Here is a 23,389-nt window from a genome sequence, read left to right on the forward strand (position 1 = left end):
CCAATATTTTGTACATATTTGCTGTACGTTTCACAGGAAAGCTTTATGCAAGTTGTTAGCTGCTGTTCTTGCCCCAAACCTATTTCCTAGATTTCTTCAAATTTTTGTTTGTAGTTTTTTTTCATGATATATGCTTATATAGTTACTTTTGTACTTGCTTTTTTAGAGTTGTTACCTCTATACATACCCACATGTAGACCAGGCTTAGTGTTTTGCAGGAGACACCTGTGGTAGTTAGTGATTTTAAAAGGAACTTGTTTAGCTTGCCACTCTGAGCAAAATGAGAAACTAAAAGCCAGAGTATACTTGTGATTTTAAACAAACTGGATATTTTTCTGGTCCTTTGGTTATTTTGTTAATGATCTAAGAATTTGGGCAGAAATCTCTTTATATTTTGTCGTTATCAGAGTCCAAAACCATCTAGAAACAAGCATACCAAGAGTATGGCAGTGGAAGGAGCGCTGTGTTTGGCTGTTAGCATTTAAATGCCTGGCATGTTTTCACATCCTTCATAGAGGAACCTTTTTCCTTTTCATGTGGTTTTCTGTATGTTTTCCCTCGCAGATTTAGGGCCCATCAGTCTTAATTGGTTTGAAGAACTCAGCACAGAAGCACCCCCATATGAGCCCAGATCCTTTGGAGAGCTTGATGGGCCCTCTGGCTGGCTTGATCAAACAGCTTTTAAAACCCCAAGGACAAAACCCTCTGCATACAGTCAGCTGGCATCAACCCCACTGCTCTTTAAAGAACAAAATGCAGTATTGCCACCTTCTTCTCCTGAAAAAGAGCCTGATCAGAAAAAAGTAGGAGCAAGTGAGTAACTTTTTTTTTTAACCTTCTGTTGCAGCTGATGATCATTAATGTAATAGATAATGCTACTGCAGGAACTGTGGGACTAAAAAACTTATTTTAGTAGTCTTCTGAAGATCATCTATAAAAATGCAGAATTAATATTCTAGTGGATTCAGGTTGTGATAAACTGGTAATATATAAGCAAAATTCCCTGTATAAGTGATACTGTTGTGGTCCAAACATTCTAAGTACTGTTAATATGAGGGGATACAAACTCAGTATAACCTGTTGACTGCAAATCAAAGTGAATTTTTTTAGCAGTCTAATTTTTTTATGCAGAAGTTTTGAAGCTTTTAAAGGGAAAGCTTCATTTGAAGCTTTCCTTATCATTCTTATCACGATGAAGTGTGAGGCAATCTGTAGGGCACTCCTTAACTTTTCTTGGAAAGTTTTAGAAACACCATCTCTTTGAGTTACTAAGATTGTAAATTATAGAAAAAACTACATTTTTCCATTTGGAGAAAAAAGGAATTTTGTGAGGTTCTTCTCATATATTATTTCCAAATCCCAAGTACATCATGGAAGTTCATGACAGTGTGCTCCTTTCTGATGTACCCACCCTCCTTGCACAGCAAGACCTTTTCTATGGAGAACATATGCAACATTGTCTGTAAGAATCTCTTCTTTGGAAGAGTATTTAACCCTATTCTTGAAGTATGTGATTGGTACATCTGCTGTGTCTGTGTCCTTCTGATAAGCTTTTCTAACCAGGTTACAGACAAACACAAGACTCCCTTTTATTACCAGAATTGTTCTTAGATCCTGTGCAAATTCTGTGAAGGGTTAGAGCTATGCTGCAGTTCAAGTGTACTTTATAACACTGCTTCCCTGGCATATTGTAACTCTCTTTGTTTCTGCTCAACTGCTGCTGAGAACATGTTTCTTCTAAATGTGTAGCTATTTGTATTTTACAGTGGAAAGCCCCTAGGGAATTCTTGATTTCAGGAGTTTCATTTGGCAGTTTCATAAATGGCAAAGGAAGGAACCTTATGATTGTTTATTTCAAAATGGTCCATTTTGGTCTGCATATGTTCAAAGTTCACGTGTGACTGCCTGAAATATTCTATTTTCTTGGCTAGAGCCCAGTGGCTCTTGTGAAAACAGGAGCCTGGATGGGAGCTGATGGATTTCATCCCTTGGTATGGTACTGGAATGCACCTGTGCTGTGCATGTGAACTCAGGAACTCAGAAGCAGAGAGAAATGCACATACTAAAGTGTAATTTCTGATACTAAGATTGTTTGGAAACTTCAGAGTAGAAATTCCTGTTAGTAGTTGATTGTCCATGTAAGGGTTTCCCTGTTCATAGGATTCTACTGCTTTAGTGGGAACATTGTCTTTTGCCTGGAGATGCTTTGCAAATAAATGCTGCTGACAGTGGCAGCGAGTCCAACAACAGTTCTGGAAATAATTTTTGCTTTTTGTTGCTTATTTGAATCAATAAGTGTATGACTTAGTAAATTTGAAGGGAAGCTGCACAAACCTGTGTTTGCACATGTTGTATTTTTGCTAAGAATAAGTTGTGCAATGACAAGAAAGGCACAATGCAGTACATTAAAACTGAAATGGAACGGAATATATGACTTGATTAATACCAAGTCAATAAAGTGACATAATAAGGGGTCTTCTTGGCTGTGCATTTGAAAAATGTGTAGCAATGGTTGGATATAAAATTTGAACATATTTAAAATACTGGAATAGAAATTAGGATTAGGTTGTGGGGTTTTGTTTTGGTGTTTTTTGTTGTTGTTTTGATTAGGTTTTTTTGGGGGTTGTTGAAAGCTTAGCTTTAAACTTCAAAATTGAAACTGTTACCTGCAGTTCTGCAAAGTTGTGCTGATTATTGTATTCTGTGTTGTAGATAGAGAGAATTTGATAAGCCCAAGTAACACAAGAAGAAAAATAGACCAAGAAAATGAAATGCTTACTTCACCTCCTGGTAACTTCCACAACTGCCTAACTGCTAGGTATGCTAAATTTGTCAACACAAATAGAAAATAGTCTGGGCCTTAAGCAAAAAGCAACACTTAACCCACCAGACTGTTGAACTTTAGGAGCACTGAATAATCTTGTATGTCTGATATGTTTATGATACTTGTAGGTTGCTAAGTGAGTTGTAAATAAAACACTGGCTAAATTCAAAGATGTCCTTGCTTTCAGGTGATCATTCTTCCTATTTTTCTACTCTTTCACAGCTGGAATACAAAAATTTTTAACATTATTTCAGCTTTCCAAGTCCAAACATCCAAAGAAAGAGTAGTAGTGATACATCATGTGCTTCTCAAGTAGTAAAGCTATTTGTAATATTTACTGAGATTTTTTTTAATAATAGCCTTGATTTTTACAGACTTAATGTCTGTATTTCAGATAAATTTTATCAAAGTATTTGTGTTGATTGTAAGAAGAGTTAAACTTATTATTTCATTGCAGTCAGTTAAGCCAATTTCCCTAGTTTCGTACAGCCTATTATAAAATGCATGGTTACAATGGAATTTATTACTTGTAAGACAAATCATTACTGAAAATTAAATTATTTCCTGAAAGAAATATTTTACAGTTTATAGTAGACTTATGGTAACGTTTAAAATATTGACTGATGGTTAGGAGGAATCTGTGTTTTATCTAGTCAGGGAAGTAACCATGGTGAAAGAAAAGAAATAATGGAAATGGTAATATATGTAATGTTTGAAATATTCAATTATTTTAAGAAACTGAGACATGAAATTAATATTATGGCTTTAATTTTCTTTTGCAGTCCAACTATTTTAAGGAATACTTACAGAACACCTCAGAGAAATAATGTCCCTGGTTTGTATCTTCACTTTTTGGTTCTACAAAATATTCTACATCTCTAGATAAAAATCCATATTTTTTAGTTACTGTTTAATGTCCTTTTTACATCATGTTTTGCAGGTCCATATGGAAGCTTGTTTCACACACCAAAACTTTTGGAGGTACAGATTTTATTCATGCATTTTATTTCCTTTTCCTGAGTTGTACATTTAGAATTTGGCATAGAAATTATATATATGATTGTTAAATGTATTTCTAGGTCAGAACTCCAAAATGTATTTCTGAAAGTCTGGGAGCAGAAGTGGATCCAGATATGTCCTGGTCAAGTTCTTTAGCCACACCTCCTACCCTTGGTGAAACTGTGATAATAGGTATTTCTTAAAATGAGCAATTGCTAATGCTAAGGGTTTTATACTTCCAGTTTTGATGCTGGAAGTTCACTCAGTATGAACTGTTTGGTTTTTTAACTAAAAAAAGACAAAATTCTTACAGTGATTATTAGTGGGTGCCTATAGATAATGCAGCCCTACGCAGAAAACTTTTCGGAAGTTTTCTTCCTTTGTCTGAGGGGTTAGGGCATATAAATTTGGAAATAACATAGCAAAGCATAGAAGGAGGATTAGATATGTTTGCTTTGCCCTATCACATAACTAGGAACTGCTGGGCTAAGTTAAATGGGCTTGTTTATGAAGTGTAAGAAGGTGGCCTGCTGAGTCAACTTCCCAGCAGCAGTGTTGAGTTCAGCATTTTAACCACTCTCACTGTGCCTGCCATCAGAATCAGTGAGATGGACTGGGATACTCATCCAATTTAAGACCCGAGCTCCTGGGTTCATATTTCCTGGGTTATTTGGATGGGGCAATTCCTGGAGCTCATTTACTGCACAGCTGCACAAACAGCTGTGTCAGCAGAGCTGTGAATGAGAATGAGTAGGTGATAATTGCTTCAGTAGTAACTAACAGTGATGATAAACATCAAGCCTCAACCTAAGGTGTTGGTGAAAGTGAGATTTCATTAGCATATGATAAGCAAAATGAAGTTTCACTGTATGATTTGTTGATGAAAATTCATGAGAAAATGGGAAGACCTGGATGTGTTTCCTTAGCTTCTGACACTGCTCTTTTTCATGTTGTTAAATTACCACTGTGTAGTGCATATAGGGCAAATTAAGAATGAACCTTAGGATTGGGAATTACTTTTGGGATGTAAGGGGTGGTACTATTCACAAGGCTATTGAGTTGTGCCATTTTGGGTGTTCTTTGGTCCAGAAAGGTGTGAACTGAAAAGAAGGGCTGGGGGAAGTATCCATACCTTAATGATGATGTTCTGGGAGATGAGCTGTGGTTTGAGCTCTCATTCTTACATGTCTAATAAGCTTAATATTTTATAATAGTGATATTATACTCTCTGCCTTCTGACACCTGTGAAAAGAAAGAGCTGCTACACAGAACCTAGATGTTGTGTCTATGAAATATTTTAGTATATGCTCTTCAGGCATTTTAAAAAGAGGGTTCACTTTCTCCTTTTGTAACAAAAGTGAAGGTAGTACTGCTGTTTTGGGAGGAAATGGGAAAAAAACCCAAATTCCTGAAAGGCTTGAAGATCTCATCCAGATCTTTGGACAGAAGAAAATGGGGAGGAATGCCATGAATAACTCTTTGAAAGGGGAATGGCAGTGCTGTTTCAAGGTGGTAACAGGAAACATAGCAGAAACCATAACCTGTGATTTGTGGTGGTTTGTGCTGGTTCAAAACTGCCTTTGTACACTGTCCTTCCACTGTATGACTTTTTAATTGGAACTTTTAGTTTTTATTAGTTTATTTACAGATTTGAGGGGAATTTAAAATAATCCAATGAAAATCTTCCCAAAACACAGCTGTATTTGAACACACTCAGCAGATTACTCAGGAGAAAATAAATTGACTTGTCTGTCTCCTTCCAAAGCTAGAGAGAATGATTCTGTTTCTGAAGCAAAGCGACAGGATGGAAGGGCTGATACAGTAAGTAGTTTTAAGAGCTGTGTTGTTTTTCAGTTTCAGTTAAGCTATTCCATTACATGTTTATATTCCTGAGCCAAGAATAAAAAATTCTGTCATTTTCATTTCAAGCTCTCCTATCTGACTCTTTTTTAAAAAGTTACTGCTCACAAGACTGAATTTGAAATACATGGTTGCAGAATGTGTTCTCACGAATAACCCTCTCTGAGGAATATTTTTTGCTGTGCTTATTAAAAAAAAAAAACAAAGCAACCCCAACCCCCCAAACCACTTGGCTTCAGCAGCAGTCAATATTATTTTGAGAGGAATCAAACCTAGGAATTATGGTACTTATCTGAAGATCTCTTTGTCTGTTTTTTCCCACTTCCATCAGATTTTTGGAAGTTATTCTTTAGGAATAACTTGTTGCTCTCAACCTCTACAATCAAGAGTTGAAATTGAGTATTAATTTCAGTCCTTTGATAGCGGTAGGGAAAGTTCTTGCATAATTGGAATTTGACAATGTGTATATGAAACCTGAATGACTGTTGAGACTGAAAACCAAGGGTGACACTAAAAGGATTCAGTTACAAATTTAAGTTTGATCCTTAATGACCTGAAACTTCACATTTAACAAACAGTTGCAAGTGAAAATAGGCAAAATGTCTTTGTCCTTCCTCCTATCTCCTTTGTTCCCTTTTTGAGAGGATCACAGTAAACTGCTGAACCCTTTCACTGCCCTGAAGGTGACTTTAAAATGGAACCTGATTTGCATTAAAAATAGGGATTTTCTGCTTGTTTGTTTTTCACGTGTACCTGTGAAAATGCTACCTTTCATTTTGAGAGATGGAGTCAAGTACTGCAGTAAATGTTTAAAGTTCTGTCCCGTAAAGTGATGCTAACTGGTACATAATATAACAACTTTTGTCTTTGGTTTACAGATTTTGCACAACTGTTTTTCCAAGCATGATAAATGTCCTGAGATTAGTGATGCAAGTATGCTGTCTGTACCAGAGACAGTAAAGCTAAATGCTGAAGATGACATCAAAGATTTGGGTATGCTTTGATGCTTTACCTAATAAGTATTCAATGAAGCAAGACTGGGGATAAAAGTACATTCTGTGTTTTGGGCTGTTCTGTGGCTGGTTTGTTCTGCCAGCTGTGTACTCTGAGTCCCTAAATTTATTCTAATTTGTAAAATTAATCTAGCCTTATAAAGGGGAGTGTCTGTTGAGTCAGTGAATTAAATCAGTGTCCTGGTTAAGCCATGAAAGTCAGGTTATGGTGCCACTGGACAACAACCAGATTAGTACTGTGAAGTGTGCTCACTGCAGCTGGAGAGGTGAGACTGTGGGAGAGCTGAGACAGAAAAATGGTACAGGCTCAAGGGGGAGCAAGACTACTGCTTCTAGTTATTGAACAGGCTTAACTTTTATCATGAAGTTTCATCCCAGCACTCACTGTTCTGTGGTTTTTTGTTCTTGCTGTATCCTTTTTTCATTTGCTTCACCTGTTCAAAATAGGTAGTTCAAAATGTGACAAATCCTTTTGGAGAAAAAGTGTTTCTGATTTCTTTAACTGAATGCAGAAAATACAGAATACATGTGAGGAATACCTTCATTCCGTGTTTTTAGATCACATCAGTGGACAAGTGAAAGTGTAAATTTCAGTGGGAGGTTTTTTGATTTTAGTTGAGAAATGATGGCAGAAGGGGAGATTATTACCAGAAATTGGTGCAGCATGCATGGGTGTAAAAGGGTGCTGTAGGAATTCATGCTGGCTAGACAGGACATTATATCCTTAGGATTTTTTGTCTCCTTATCTGAATCGAATGACCTGCCCTAAAAATAAGGTTTAGTGGTACATGTAAGAATTTTAAAAGAATCAGTTTAGAATTTGATGAGGAGAGCTGAGAATGCTGGCATCAGGAAACATTGTTGCTTACAGAGTGGTATAGGCCTGCTGTTTTTATACTGTAGGTCCAAATGTGCTGAAAAGAATGTGTTTGGTAGTAAATGTATTTAAATAGTCTGTAATTAGCAAAATACTTTTAGAAATTAAGCACAAATTAATTGGTCTTGGTCTGTGTTCCAGTAGGTCCTATTACATTGCATACTGCAGTAGACAAGAGAAGTTAATGTATGAGAAAAATAAGAGGGAGAAGAAGACCATTTGTTTTAGAGTTGAAAATAACTTGCAAGTGTTTCCCTTTTCTTACATCTTCCCTTTTTGATAATTTGGCATTTGAAGATGCCATGTATAAAAAAGACAGGTCCACATTTGTAGCTTTTGTTTTCTCTGGAATAGTCTCATAAAGTACAATAAGTTTTATTAAGTATTATTTTGTTTCAGTTAAAGAAAATAAGATCATAATATATCAAATCATCAAATAATATCACCCTCCAGTAAGTTTAGAAGTCAGAATTAATTTCCCTGATTTTTGTTTTTCCCTGGCATGAGATTATTCAGTGTACCGACAGTATCTGTACAGTCTTTCAGTTAGTCCTTGTTTTCTTTCATCCTAAAAAAGTAACGTCTCTTGTTTAAGTAAAAACAAATAAGCTGTGTCTGTGTAGAAAGCTGTACTGACAACCTATCACAGGATGAAGGGATATGGTCACAGAAGTTGCTTCAGAGGAACCTGCTTTAGTGAAGGAAGATGACCTACCTGCACACTCAATCAGTAGTGTTACAGTTTATTCTTTTTGACATCTCATTTGCCACTCAGGCAAAAAATAGAAAGTAAAGAGAATGAGTAACTTTCTATGCCTACAACATCAGCAGGAACCTGTAGTAGATGTATTGCAAATAATTTGGTGTGTGTGACCAAGTACTGGGAAATCTTCTATGGACTTCCAAATGGAAAAACTTTTGGATATTACACTATTTAAAAGTTCTAGTAGGGAAAGTTATAGAGTCGTAAGTTAAAAAATTATACCTAAAAAAAGCTAATGGAAAACATTAGGCTGTTGGTTATGGGCATAAGGAAATCAGAGGACTGTTTTCTAGGTACTTTATTTTGATTTCTGTGATATGAAAAAGCCTTAAAAAGCAGTCTGTAAATGAAACCTGGTTTTGAATGTGGAATGTTCTGATAAGTGAGTCTCATTTAATACATTTGAGAAGGTAATATTTTTATTTGGCATATATAAGTTCTACATAGTAGAGTTTGGGTTATTTTTCCCCCATTGCATGTTATTTCTAAACACAAAAAATTCTCATTATTTTTCTAATATTTATGCCAATCATGGAACTACTTAAAAGCTTTCTATCAGTTAAAAGACTGAGACTATTTCTAAATCTTTCTAGATACTGTACTATTTTATATCATAGTAGAAGACAGTTTAATAATTAATCTTTATATAACAGTAAATCGACAGCTTCTTAACCTGCCTGGTACCTATCATCAGGTATAAATTTTGGAAGGAAAATATCAATATATTTCTCTTGTCAAATTTACTACTCATTCTCTGTCTGTAGGAGGGAAAAAATATTCTCTTGAGGCAGCCAGGTTTCATCTTGGCAGCCTTAGCCACTGCAGAGCTCAGGAGGCCAGGGCATTTACATGTATTTCCTTTGCCTCCTGTTTCCTCTAACGTTTTTCTTTACCAACTCACTCCTGGGTAAAGGTAATGACTATAAAATTGAAAGCTCTATTTACCAATACTGTTCCCAAGTTATTTCCTAAAGCTGATTTTCTTACTTCTTTTCCTCTTTCCATCTTCTCTAAACTCTAGAGTCAGAGGTGTTAGATGGCTTACTGGGTGAGATGGATAGCTTTGAGGACACACTCAATATGCCAGCTGAATCCAGTGGAACTCTTCTGCTGATGCCACATGCTCTGGATGCAGTAGAGAAATATGAGATAAATCCAGATAAAACACAAGAAAAGGGGAATGTTCCCTCTCAGCAGCCTAATGGAAGAAAGAATAGCATTTCACAGGAAGTCAAAACAAATAGCTGGACTGAAAACAGCCACTGTCCTCGAGTGAACTGTACTTTACTCCAAAACACCAGTGAAGATGCGGGAGATGATAAAGATGGCTGTTTAATAGGATATGGAAAAGAACTGGAGTCTCTTAGGAACTCAGGAGATGTGCATGATTATAGAGCACACAAGTCCTTGGAGAATGAGAGGCCTGTGAAGGAAGGTGAGCACTCTCCATCAAGCCAGTGGTCTCAACTGAACTTGTCTGGTCTTGACGAAACTCACCTGGAGATGTCTGTATGTAGCTCTCCATCCTCCAACTTACATAGGGAGGAAAATTTAGAAGAAAAGTCATTACTAATGGCCAAGAATGATGCTGTGGAAACATCTTTACTGAACTCTTCAGGCTTGTTAAAAACACAAAAGCTGTTGAGTGTGGATTTGTCAGAAAAATGCTGTGAAATTAAAAACACTGAAAACAACCCAACATTGGAAATAACTCCAGTAAAATCTGTGTCATTGACTGTTCAAGATCCAGAGTTAGTAAAAGGATGTGCAGCTGAGGCTTCCAAAATGAGCTGCTTAAACTGTAATTCTTTTTTAATTGGACATGCAAACATCACAGAGTGTTCTGTAGTCCACCATGGCAAGCTTTCCACACATTTAAAAGCAGCTTCCAAATCTGTCATAACTGATGTTCACCCACTTACGTGTAGTGCCAAATCTCCAGATAACTGTGATGACCTACATTTAATAAATAGTGAAAATACTCTTACAAAGTCCGGTGTTAAAAACCTGAAGATAATTCCCAGTCTGAGAAAGAGATCCAAGAAATTTATTTATAGACTAAATAATACTTTACTGTATCAAGAAGAAAAAATACAACAAGAAGTAACCTCTGAATCCCCCATTCACACTGCATTGCCACATTTGGAATCTGATGCATACGAATTTAGAGGCTGTCTGGTGGCCAGTGATGTTGAACAAGGTACCTTATTAAGCTTTTCATCATTTGTGGAGGATTCATTATTTATTATGAGCCTTTCATGTAAATGTTTTAGATAAAATCACGTAAAATCTTGTGGTTTTGGAAAAGTAGCTGGGCAATTGGGAATCAACCTATGGGATTGTTCTGTTATACAGTGATAAGGACACGATCATTTTCAAGTAATCTTGTGATAACTTTTTTCATAACAGGTTAGTTTCTGGAATAGAAACTTCCACCCTGAGCCATTATTGTAATTGACAAGCTCAGTTATCTTTTTCAGTTCTGTTTTTACTAGGAGAATTACTTTATGTTAGGAGTTGAAGTACTTTAAATTTTAAACAAATCCTTATGTTGAGACACAAGGAGTTGAAGCCCATCTTTTGATTCATTACAAGTAAAAATTTATTTATTGTTTTTTTTACCTGGTACTATTAGCTGCAGCCAAATCTCTTGGTTTTGGCTGTTAGAATATAGGTTAAACAGACCTCCAGCCTTGTCAGGGAATTTGCATTTGAGAACAAAAGTGATACATTGGGTTCTGCTGTTAAGCTTGTACAGAAATTATCTAATCTGCCTAAATTTTATGAAAATCTGAATCTACATTTGTTTGAATAAATTTATTCAAATTTTTCTCTGTAATGTCTTGTAGACCACTTTCTTCCTGCTGAGAGAAAGCATTTGGAATCAAATATGAGGACAAAGAACTTCAGCACTTCTACTTTAAAAATGGATATAATGGATAACTTATCTGATAATTCCTTCAGTGATAGGCTGAAACAACAAGACCTGAGAGACTTGGGGGAGAATGCAAGAGAGGATCAAGCTGCTGCATCAATAAAATGCTTAGAAGGATCTAATACAGTGGAAGAAGATACAAATAATTCTTCAAATAATCAGAGTCTTTCAAATATAAAACGTAAAGTTCTGACTTCAGCATGCTTAATGGCAAGAAAACGTTCCAGATTTCTCCCTAAAAGCTGTGCTTTAGGGAGAGGTGAAGAAGATAAGGACATGAGTACTAAGATGAACGATGGAGCTGCTGTACCTCAGAGCCTGAAAGAGCTTGGGTCTTCTCCTAGTGGCAAGGAACTCTTGGCTGATATTCACAGTGACTCTACATCCCTGACAAACAGCAGTTCCCATAATACATTGTGTCAGATCAACTTTGGCATAACTGGAGTCAGTAGTGACTGTTGCAATAAATTACCACCCAGTAAAAAGCATTCTACAGACCAGAGATCAGGAGTTGACTGTAGAGAGGTACACAGACCCTTGGGAATACAGTGCTCAGAAAATGACAGTACTGTATTAAAACAAGGGGAGAAAACAGATGCAGCTGCCTTTTCAGAGGATGTAGCCAGCAATAAAGACCCAAAGCCAGCTGAAAACAGCAAAAGCCCTCAAGCCGCTGCATTCAGTAATGTAGCTGTAGACATTTCTAAAGAATTATTAGATTGTGTAGATAATAATTCTTTAAATGAAGTCACTTCTGCAGAAGATAAACAAGTAGCACCTATGTATTCCAGCAAAATGCCAAACAAGAACCTAAAGTGTAAAGCGGAATCATCAGTGACTCTTAATGCATGCAGTTTGAATCTGGGCTTCAGTGGCTTTCAGACTGCTTCTAATAAGCAGATTAGATTCTCTGAAGCCAGTATAGCAAAAGGCAGAATGCTGTTCAAGGATATTGAAAATGAATGCTTTGAAGGTTCTTCCATGGAAAGAGTCAGAAACATTTCACATCAAGTTAAAAAGGAAAATGCGTTTTTCTCAGGTTCAAAAAGCAAGCTGGGCAGTAATTTATCTGATTCTTCAGATTCACAGGCAAGTTTTCTTGAGCCCAGGTATACAAAGTTTACTCCACATAAAGTTGGCTTGTGTAAAAGCTTTCCTAGAACTCCACAAGCCTTGCAAGAAGCAAATCAAACCTTGACAGCAAGCCAGGAAGCTGAAATTGCTGAACTTTCCAGTATCTTAGAAGAAACAGGTAGTCAGTTTGAATTTACACAGTTTAGAAAGCAAAGCAACACAATACAAAGTCACAGCTTGCAACAATTAGGAACTGTAGAAACAAATGGAACAAAGTATGTAGAAAATATTTCTGAAAGAAGCAAAGATGTGGGGGTTTATAGCACTTTTAAATCGGAAAATCAAGTGAAAAATGACAAGTATTGTACTCAGGAGGAAGACACAAATGAAGACACTGAATTGGTGAAAAATGAAAAAGAAAATGCAGTGTTTTTCCATGAAAATTATAAAAAGGTTACTTTTACTAACTTAGACATAAATGAAAGTAGATCTGATGAGAGCTTTCCCATAGCTAAGCAGGACAGCTTTTCTAATTTCATAGGCTTTACTTCAGCTGGAGGTAAAAAAATAAATATTTCAAAAGCAGCTTTGAGTAGGTCTGCAGAGCTCTTCAGAGACTTGGATGATGATAACTATTTGTTCAAATCTTCTGAAACTGGTACTAGATGTCACAATTCAAAAGGATCTATGTCTTCTAACAGTCATTTTCCCAGATGCCTGACAAAAGGAAGCAAAGAAAGAACTGTTCGTGTTTCAGATTTCAAAAGCATTAATGCTGTTTCCCACACAGGTTCTGTTTCCTACCATGCACAGAATAAAAATGAGGAAAATCCTTGTACAGCATTCAAGGAAAATATGGAAAACAAGGCAAAAATATCAGCAAATAATACTGAAAATGTTACCTTCAGTAGTATTAACAATGTCAACAGCCTGTTGTCCACTAAAAATCATAAGCAGAATTATGAAACTTCCAAACAAATTTTAAATCGAGGAGATGATGAAGGCAATTTGCAAGACCACTCATTACATGTAACATGTCTGGAAGATGCTGTTATGATTGCAGAAGAACACAGTTTAAATACGTCATACGAAATGGAAAACCCATCTCCTAAGCAGGTAGGAAAAGACAGAAAGGAAGATGAATGTTTGTCACCAAAACCTCAGGCTCCTGGTGGTGATACATCCATTCCTGATGCAGCTTTGGATCATTCTCTGCCCTTGTTCAGTGTGCAGTGCGGAGAAGGAGATGTAAATGTTTTGGAGAGCTCTGATAAAGAAAAAGCAAATTGTAAAAATATGGCAGAAGACACCACTCATGATAAGGACCTGCTAGTGAATGAAAGCAGAATAAAAATAGGTTCTTACCATCGTTGTCAAATACCTCTTGAACAAGAAGTAAACATGGGGAAAAATGAAGTGGAAGGAAGTTATCTGACTGGTTTTCATACTGCTAGCGGCAAGAAAATAGTCATTGCTGATGGATTTTTGGCTAAAGCAGAACAGTTTTTTGCAGATGTTGATATAGGAAAGGAACATAATGACAGTTTTGAGAGTCTCATCAGGAAAAGGAAATGTGGCAATAACTGTGTTAAAGACTGCGATTTATGTACTGAAAACATTGCTCAGTGTGACTCAGAAAAACTCAATTTTAATGAGAAGCTTGTTGCTGAAGAGCTTGGAGACCAGTTAAATCAGGCAATAGAGAGCAGTCCTATTAAACATGCTGCAGTTCTTGATCCTGCTAAAGTAGATACATTTGTTGACCTAGGTGAAGCTTTTGAAGGGAGTTTGGCAACTTCATATGTGCATAAGAAAGCTGATGTCAGACCTGGAAAGTCAGAATTGGAATCCCTTAAAGGACAGAAGAGTGATGCTGTAAGTAGAGCTCATTTGTCTGAAGATGGAAAATTCCTTGCAGAGAAAAAGTTGGACTGCTCACTAAGAAAGAGGGATGATTCAGGAAATATAGATGATTTTCCTGTGCACTCTGCTGCATCTCTGCATTTAATAAAGGTACCACATGACCTTGAAGACAACCGTGTGCCTAGAGATACAAAAAATAGTTTATTTGTTGAGGAGAGCAACAATAAAGCTGATCAGTCACTCCTTTTAGATGCAAAAAGTAGCTGCTCTTACATGAATGGTGACAGTAAAGAATTCAACTTAGAACATTTAAATGAACCTGCTGCTGATAAAAATTGCTTCACAGACAGCCTAGCCAGTGCTAGCCAAAACCAGACACTAGTCAGTCTTCCTGAAGAGGAAACTAATTTTAAGAGGTTAAAAGAAACAACACTTGAGGCTGAAAAGCAAAGGGGTGATCTGAAAGAAACCGTGTTTAGCACAGCAAAAGGGAAAGCTGTGTCTGTTTCAGAAAGTGCATTAGCAAGTGTCCGACAAATGTTTCAAGACTGCAGTGAAGCTGTAAAATATGAAATTGAGCCTAACTCAAGAAGGAATCAAACAGAAATTGCTAGAAATTCATCTGTAGTCCTTTACACTGAGTGTCCTAATTCTGCTATTTTTTTTAATGCTACAACAAGTGAAGAGGTTAATTCATCCCAGTTTATTGAAGTAAATGCAAGTACTGATGAAGACAGTCACAAAGAAGGAAACACATCTGCAGGTGCAAAGTCTGCTTCAAATTATCAGAAGCAATCATTTGGGCAGAATATTAAGCTTTTAGGGCACTTTGTTCCAGATAAGCAGATAAAGCCATCAGATGCTTCTACAAGCAACTTTGGATTGTTTAGTACAGCAAGTGGAAAGCCTGTAGAGCTTTCAGAAGAGTCACTCAGGAAAGCTAGACAGCTCTTTTCTGAAATGGAAGGTAATCATTCACCACATGTACAAGAAGCATTTTTAGTTGAGGAAGATGTTGAAAAGTCTAAAATGCACACTGAAGTACTTCCTAAGAAAATGCAGATAGTGTCATCAAAAGGGCAAGAAGATACCAGCCCTGAATTGATTTCAGATTCTGCTTTTGGCTTCAGCACTGCTAGTGGAAAGCAGGTAAAAGTTTCTAAAGATGCCTACCAAAAAGCAAAGGCAATTTTAGAAGAATCTGATTACTTTTTGAGTAGTGGGCTTTGTACTACAGATCAGCTTAGTTCAGTTAAAGACAGTGGTCAACGTGTGAAATCTTTAACAGGTAAGGTGATCTCAGAATTCAAAACTGAAAAAAGCTGCAATCAAGACTCTGACTTACAAAACATCTGCCCTCAGGAAATAAAGTATTTTCCAAGCACTCATCATGTCAAAATGCCTGAGCACTCACCATACAATCAGCAAAACAAGCAGTTAGCATCATTTAAAAATAACCTTCAGCAAGAGAAAACTGAGTCTTTTGGAAAAGGGCAGCTGAATCTGTGGTCAAAACCAGAGTCTGAAGCAATTTCATGCAGTGCTACTGCTAAAGCAGAAACTAATACTAATCTTCTCCAAAGTCCAAAAAATTACTTGGAAGTAGAGGCTATAGAAAGTGCAAGAGCTTTTATGGAAGACACTTTTTCCAGTTCTGGAGTACAAATTAATGCTGCGCAGACCTTCAGTGGCAGACTAGATAAAAACTTCCAAATGAAGACCTTTGGGAAGAGGCACTTTGAAGAAAACAACTCACTTGGTAGGTGTTTTATCTTATGTATGTTCAACTCCATATTTCTGCACAGTGCATTTGTTTAGGTTTTGGGGGGCTGGTTTGCATGTCATGTTGATTTTTTAGCTCACAGAAACATTCAAGTTCTTTCTCTAGATGTCAGTGACAAAAACTCTTCTTGCTGCACGGTGGTTCATCCACTCTTTCCAGGCTTAAATATGCACAGTAGAAGCTAAATTTGTGATAAGTAATTTTGAAGGTGTCCAGATTTGCTGTTTTACTGTAAGCTTACAGAAGAAATCTGCTGCTCCTTTTCTCTCTGAGCAGACTTTTTTTTCCTCTGTGTATATATCTAGTGTTTTTTCATTGAAAAATGAGTAGCAGTATTTTCATTTTCACCTTTTTGTGCATTGTAGATGAGGACAATGTTTTGCTTGTATCGAGATTGCTAGTCTGATTCAAAAAATAATCGTTGGTCTAAGAGAGTTTCTTGCCTTCTGAAAGTGATCTGTCTAGCGCTGAAGTGTTGGTACTGATGCTTGCACAGACACCCAGACCAGTTCAGGGACCTGGGCTAGCTGAAAACTCCTTGTGGAAGGGGAGATGAAAACCTGAAAACTAACCTGAGAACTTGCGCATTCTGCTTGCTCTGACTTTGGTGTTTTATTTCGAAATTACAGTTATGTTGTCCTGATTGATAAGAAACTGAACTTGAAAGGAGCATCACTTTTAAAACTCTGTGGTTTTATTCTAGGTGAACCTCCAATTAAGAGGCAGCTTCTGCTTGAATTTAACAGAACCAAGAATTCCCCCAGGTCTTTGAAAGCTTCAAAAAGCACCCCTGATGGTAATTTTAGTCATCTTGTGTTCTAAGAAATAATCCAGTGTCAGTTGTTATCTTGAGAATTCTTCAATTTCCAATAACCTAACATATAATAAGTTTGCTTAGCTACTGCATTTATTAATGTAGTCATGGAAATTCAGGAAAGCTGCTGTGATAATTTCTCTGCTGACTTTAAATTATGTGATTAATGATTTGCCTTATTGCATAGACTCTAAATATATTCCTTCTGCAAGAACTCTGGTTTAATTTCCAGTTCAGGAGGAATTTGCCTGCTCTCTCACAATCCTAAGTCTCACAAATTCTAGTCTCAATAGGAAGAATGCATTTTATTGGTTAATCTACAGAATATATTTTGTTGATTAACTTTGTGTAGATACTTACTGGTAATATACTTACTATATAATTACTTCTCATATGAAACTTCCTCTTTGCAGCCTAAGGGCATAGCACAAGTGGGTTTACATTCCAGGCATATATGATTTAGTTACATTGATAATTCCAAGATAAGCATGTCCTTCAGTAATGGAAGGAAGAGTTTGTGCAAATGTGCTTTTTTGTTGTAATGTCAAATAAAAGAGTAAAAGTTGTTGAAAGAGTTCTAAATGGAATGGTGAGCCTACCTGGAGTTAATATGATAAACATTTCCTTTTCAGGAGCCTAAAAATATCTTGCTGGCTCACAGACACAAACTCTTGAGAGCTCAGTATTGTGAGCACTTATCCCTCTATGGGAAGATGTTTAAAAAACATTTTTGGGGGCAGGAAAGAATAAAGCTATTTAAATCCACTCTGAAGACTTTTCTATTAATTAATTATTTCTGTTAATTTTCATTAATATAGATAAAGCATGTGGCTATAAATTTCTATCTATCTATGTAATGTGCCATTTCAAACATTTATTTTTTTAAATTATATTACAGGCATTTTCAAAGACAGAAGAAAGTTCATGTACCATGTCCCTTTAAAACCCATAACTTGTCAGCCTTTTGGGTGAGAAATTTTAGAGTTCTTCTTTGTAACTGTCTAAAATATATAGTATTAATTTACTACCCAACTTTATAAAAAGCCGATCATATTATGACTAAATACTAAGTTACCGTACATTACTACATGCTGCTGCAGTAGATCAGTGATATGCTAACCCTATTACACTGTGTCTTTTCTCAATAGATAGAAGTTAAGTATTCTGTTTTTTAAATACCAAAGACTGATATTTTGTCTTTTTATTGATACTGAATTGAATTACTATATTAAGAATACAAAACTCCTGATTTTTGTCAGGAAGATGAAACCTGTATGCTTAAGTGTTTGCATTTCTGTAGGTCAACTAAAGAACGACACGAAGTCAAGAATCCTACCCTTACCCTGCCAGATCAAGACTTCAGAGGATTCCAGTCTAAACCTGCCATTTTTCAGCACTGTGCTCTCAGGCACTCTTCAGACAGTGCTGCAGGGCTTTCCACTCCCTGTAAAGCCTCGGCAAAAGAGAGCGAGGAAACGAGAAGTTTGTACAAATCTGGCAAAGCTGCTAAAACTTTTATTCCACCCTTCAAAACCAAGCTGGCGTTTTCTACGTGCGAACAAGGCAGCAGCAGCAGCAGGTGTGACTCACCCATCAGCAAAATTATGACCAAAGAGATGGAACTAAATCAGCTCAGAGCTGAACAAAATACTGCTGACCCTCAAGATGAGCAGCCTTGTATCCAGCATGCAGCAGACACTGACCTAGAAAATGGCAATTTAGGTATTTTCAGATTTTACTCTACTTAACTATTGTGAATACTAACTATCAGAGCTGATTCTTTAAGGGGTTTTTGCATAATTTGCAGACTTTTTTTTAATAAAAAGAAGCTTCTTTTTAAGTTGTTTTTTTTTTTTCAGGAAAATTAGGAAATTGCTACTTTCCTAATATTTTATATTGCACTCCTAAAAGAGCATATCCTGTTTATCTCCAAAGTTAATTGAGAAGAAGGAAAATATTTCACACAGTACTTAGAAACAAGATAACTTATGTTTCAGTTGATATTAGATTTTTCTTATATACCTCATAGATAAAATAATCTAGGAACCTTGGATTAGCATTGCTATACTTCATTGACTTTTACAGAAGCTTGTTTTCCTTCTGTCCTCTAATTAAAATATAGACTTAGCCATATAAATGGTTGATTGTGTCGTTTTCAAAAAATGAGGCAGATTTTGAATGCTCAACTGTTCCACTTAAGAATGGGCTTATGCCATCTAAGCTCTCTTGAATGCTCTGGTTCATCTGGTTACTTCTGTAATTCACAGTCAAATAATCTGGATTTTTTTCAGAAGGACTTGTATATATTTGAACAGGTATATGAACATTTGCAGAATCAGATCCAGCAGTAACAGGCCAAAATTTCAGGATTATGGATTCTGTAGTCATCAACTAATTTCTTTCCAGCTGGAGTTTTCTATGAAGATTGAGTTCAGTTTCATATGAGAAGAGTATGTGGATGGAAGTTGAGTGCAGTGATTTATATAACATTAATATGGATATGTAATTTGTTTTATATAAATATTCTAATGCCTTCAGTAATCACTGCCTTCTAAATGCATTAAACTTTTAATATTTAGACTTGCAATTTCTAAAAATCTGCAGAGTGGCATAGAAAAAATGTTGCTCTGAATCTGCTAGAGTGTGACTGTGTATCTTTACTTGATAATGCTTTTAAAAGGTTTTGATGTTTTGGTTTGTTTTTTTTAATTTGCAGCTATGGCCAGGATGGTGACAAATCTCCGCTGTGCCAGAGACCTGCAGGAAATGAGAATTAAAAAGAAATGTAGGCAAAATATTCATTCACAGCCGGGCACTCTTTATGTCATTAAAACATCTGCAAGCAGTAGAATCCCTCTGAAAGCTGCAGTGGAAGAGAAATCACCTCGCTTTTATTCTACAGAAGAGGTATATTGATATCTTTTTATTTTCTGTCTCACATCTCTTTCTCAAGACTAGCAAATAAAAACTCAGTAGCTTTTGAATAGATACATTCTTCAGTTTTTAGATAAGTATTTACAGTAGCTGTTACACCAGTTGCTACAGTACTTAAGTAGCATATATCCAGTTTTTAAAACTATTCCAAATAATAAAGGTCATAAATCTCTAGTGTTATAATCAAACAGGAAAAAAAAATCCACCAATTAAAATGCCTATGAAGAGATGGTTGAAAAGAACAGTTAAAATTTAAGCTTAGGTAAATCTATATGAAAATGCTTTTGCTTTTGGTGCTGTGAAAGTACCAAACCTATTGAATGGTTTTAAACACTTTCAAAGTACACTGTGAAGCTGTTCTTCTAAAATAGTTGTTGGGAATCCTCCATTCTCCATGGTTTACATATGAAATGGCAAGATCAGACAAAAGCTGTCTCAACCTTAAAGAAATATTTAATCTGAAATTATAAGACTGGATATTTAAACTGTCTTTTGAATTCTTACTGTATTGTCATTATTTTGTCTTTTCCATCTGATTTTTTTCAGCTATACACATACGGTGTTTCAAAACAGTGCGTACAAGTTAACAGCACAAATGCAGAATCTTTCCAGTTTCTCATCAAAGACTTTTTCAGTAAGGAGTATTTGTTAGCTGGAAATGGAATGCAGCTTGCTGATGGAGGATGGCTAATACCTACTGATGAGGGAAAAGCTGGGAAAAAGGAGTTTTACAGGTACTGTTGCTTATGAACTTGGGACAGCTATGCTATTTATTAGATAGCAGTTCTCTTGTCTCCTAGAATAAATCCAACACAGTGGTGTTTTAAAGCCTCTGAAATTTTTACTGTTTTTTTACTGTGCATTTTTAGTACACATCTGTTGCTATAAATAAAGATATTATAGGATTGTAAATTTGCTATGTAGATTAATGTTGCTAGTGATTGATCCTCACTGACCATTAAAGAAAGCAAAGTCAATTTGGAAAATTTCTAGAATTTCTTCAAAGGTATAAATAGTCTAAGTAATAGGGAAGTTAAAATTTGCAGTGGATTTCAGGTTAATTTATTAACAATTTATCTGCAGAGCCCTCTGTGACACTCCTGGCGTGGATCCCAACCTAATCACAGAGGCCTGGGTTTACAATCACTACAGATGGATTGTATGGAAATTGGCAGCCATGGAAGTGTCATTCCCACATGAATTTGCTAACAGATGTTTGACACCAGAAATGGTCCTGTTGCAGTTGAAATATAGGTATGTGTATAGCAATGTATTGGGAGCTGTAATTTGTGTTACTGTGTGTTTTCTGGTTCATCAGGATTACAAAATAAGTACATCTGCCTTGCATTCACTGCGTAGCAGAATGCTTGTATTGTTAAACTTACACACAGCAGCATTAAAAACATAGTGTGTGTTACCTGCAAAAATGCAGAAAACATTTGCTTTGCTACAGTGGTGCTTCATCAGGTAGATGAATAACCAACACTTTTCTACAAGTGTGTTTAAATAAAAACAATGTGATGGATTTTGTTTGCTGTAACTAAGCACAAATTCTTTTTTGTAGGTATGATTTGGAAGTGGATAAAAGTAAACGATCGGCAATCAAAAAAATAATGGAAAGAGATGATGCAGCATGTAAAACACTTGTACTGTGCATTTCCAAAATCATATCACTGAACACAATTGTATCTCCTAGCAGTAGCAATAAGAACATGGAAAGTAAAAAAGCAGCAGCTTTAATTGAAGTTACTGATGGCTGGTATGGGATCAGAGCTCTTCTGGATCCACCTCTCAAAGCTTTCTTAGATAGAAGAAGGCTGACTGTTGGTCAGAAGATCATAGTGCATGGAGCAGAACTTGTTGGTCCTCAAAATGGATGTCCACCACTGGAAGCCCCAGATTCCCTTATGTTAAAGGTAAATAAAATATTAGTTCAGCTTGATTGGATGTGACTGAGAGAGGTGATAAATGCTACTTAGTTGAGCCATATTTTGTAAACAGAAGTTATTGGAGCTTTACAAACAGATGGAGCTTTGCTGAAGTTTAATAACCAGATTTGTAAGACATCCTTCAAGGGTGTTATTCAATACGGTTGGAAGAGAAGTTTGTAGTATAAAATTCTGCCAGGTTTTGCTATGTGTTTTGGCAGTTCCAGCTCCTTACTTTGGTTAAACACCAAGTTGCAAAAAAGTATTTATCCATCTCAGACAATATGGAAGTTGGAAGAATAGGGGGAGGGGAGAAACCAATGAGAGGGTGAACTGGTGGGGGAAGGCATTGGCTTATTTGAGGTTAGTTAAAGAGCTTTAACTTTAAAGAGCATAATACTGAAATTGCTACTCTGGTACAAAGCAATGGTTTGTCTCATACATTCTCATTTCCCAGAGAATTTTAACTTTTCCGATTTTTAGATTCTGTTGAAAATACATTCGTCAGTGTGAAAGGAATTAAAATGTGATCTGCTCAGGTGCAAAAGTGATATATTCTTAGTGAGGTCAGTGTGAAAATAGATATAAAAATATTTAGATATTCCTGTAGTTAAAATGTGTTGCTATAACTCTGACTTAGCAGTGCCAGTTTCTCATTCACCGTTTCCCTTGCTCAGATCTCAGCGAACAGCACTCGCCGTGTGCGATGGCACACCAAGCTGGGATTCCATCGGGATCCCAGACCTTTCCCGGTGCCTCTGTCATCGCTTTACAGTGAGGGCGGTGCAGTGGGCTGTATTGATGTGGTAGTTCAAAGAACTTACCCTATTCAGGTATGGTGTAAGTATTTTATTCATCTAACAGGGTTCTGTGAGATCTCAATTATATTAATGAATTGCTATATCATTTTTCAAATCAGACACAATATAGAAAGCTAAATTTTTTTTTTAAGATACCATTATGTGTAAACTAATGAAGAGTGGTTCTTGCATTGTGCATGTGTTTAGTATTTCAGGATTGGTATATCCTGCTATAAGAAGAATTTTATTTTGTGTTCAGTATCTTTCAGTTGGCTTTGCTTTGAGCTTCAAAAAGCCAGAAATAATTGAATTTCAGTTCTGTACTCTACTGCATTTGTTTTATTATAAACATATTAACAAAAAAGTCACATATTTCTAAGCATTTGTAGGATTACTTTTTCTTACATGTAGCTGACTGTATTGTGTACGTTCTGTATTAGTGAAAGTACAGTGTGTAGTTGTGGTGTAAAATAGATTTAAAATCTTTTAAATACCACTTGATATCCAGACATTTAAATACTGCAGTCAGACTTCACTGCAACTACTTGGTTTTATAACAATACCAGACACAAAAAGAAACAATATTTCTGTTAGTAATCAATCTTTTTAATGTAAGCAGTTTAACCAGGACACAACTTTCATATTTTATTAGCTTTCCTCAGAGCAGGTTATACTTGGCATGTATATCTAAGACTGTTTTTTCATTGTCTTCTTTCTAAGGTATTATTTTATTGTTGGTTGATGTAGAATGAATTCTGCAAAGGTACTTGGTTTGGATCATTAGTTTGCTATTTAGATCATTACTTTAATGGAGGAAATTGCAGCACTTATTATGTGAGCTGCCTGGTAGAACAAACCTTTATTTAAGTCTCAGAAAGAGGACTGTAATCTGTAACTGCATCACAATAAATGGTTTCCAGGC

At 36.1% G+C, this 23,389-nt stretch overlaps 1 protein-coding gene across 1 annotated transcript in view; it reads left to right on the forward strand.

Moving 5' to 3' along the window:
- The window catches only part of BRCA2 (BRCA2 DNA repair associated), a 33,468-nt gene that overhangs the window by 626 nt on the left and 9,453 nt on the right, over positions 1-23,389 (forward strand). The window contains exons 3-19 of the mRNA XM_058823455.1: positions 565-813; positions 2,713-2,818; positions 3,607-3,659; positions 3,765-3,805; positions 3,904-4,015; positions 5,589-5,644; positions 6,562-6,676; positions 9,358-10,536; positions 11,186-15,967; positions 16,695-16,787; positions 17,704-17,773; positions 18,106-18,527; positions 19,522-19,712; positions 20,286-20,473; positions 20,823-20,993; positions 21,304-21,655; positions 22,345-22,500. Coding sequence (XP_058679438.1) covers positions 565-813; positions 2,713-2,818; positions 3,607-3,659; positions 3,765-3,805; positions 3,904-4,015; positions 5,589-5,644; positions 6,562-6,676; positions 9,358-10,536; positions 11,186-15,967; positions 16,695-16,787; positions 17,704-17,773; positions 18,106-18,527; positions 19,522-19,712; positions 20,286-20,473; positions 20,823-20,993; positions 21,304-21,655; positions 22,345-22,500 — 8,336 coding nt within the window. The remainder of the gene's footprint in view (positions 1-564; positions 814-2,712; positions 2,819-3,606; positions 3,660-3,764; positions 3,806-3,903; positions 4,016-5,588; positions 5,645-6,561; positions 6,677-9,357; positions 10,537-11,185; positions 15,968-16,694; positions 16,788-17,703; positions 17,774-18,105; positions 18,528-19,521; positions 19,713-20,285; positions 20,474-20,822; positions 20,994-21,303; positions 21,656-22,344; positions 22,501-23,389) is intronic.

Source organism: Ammospiza caudacuta, chromosome 2 (genome assembly GCF_027887145.1).
Source record: "Ammospiza caudacuta isolate bAmmCau1 chromosome 2, bAmmCau1.pri, whole genome shotgun sequence".
Classification (NCBI taxonomy): Eukaryota; Metazoa; Chordata; class Aves; order Passeriformes; family Passerellidae; genus Ammospiza; species Ammospiza caudacuta.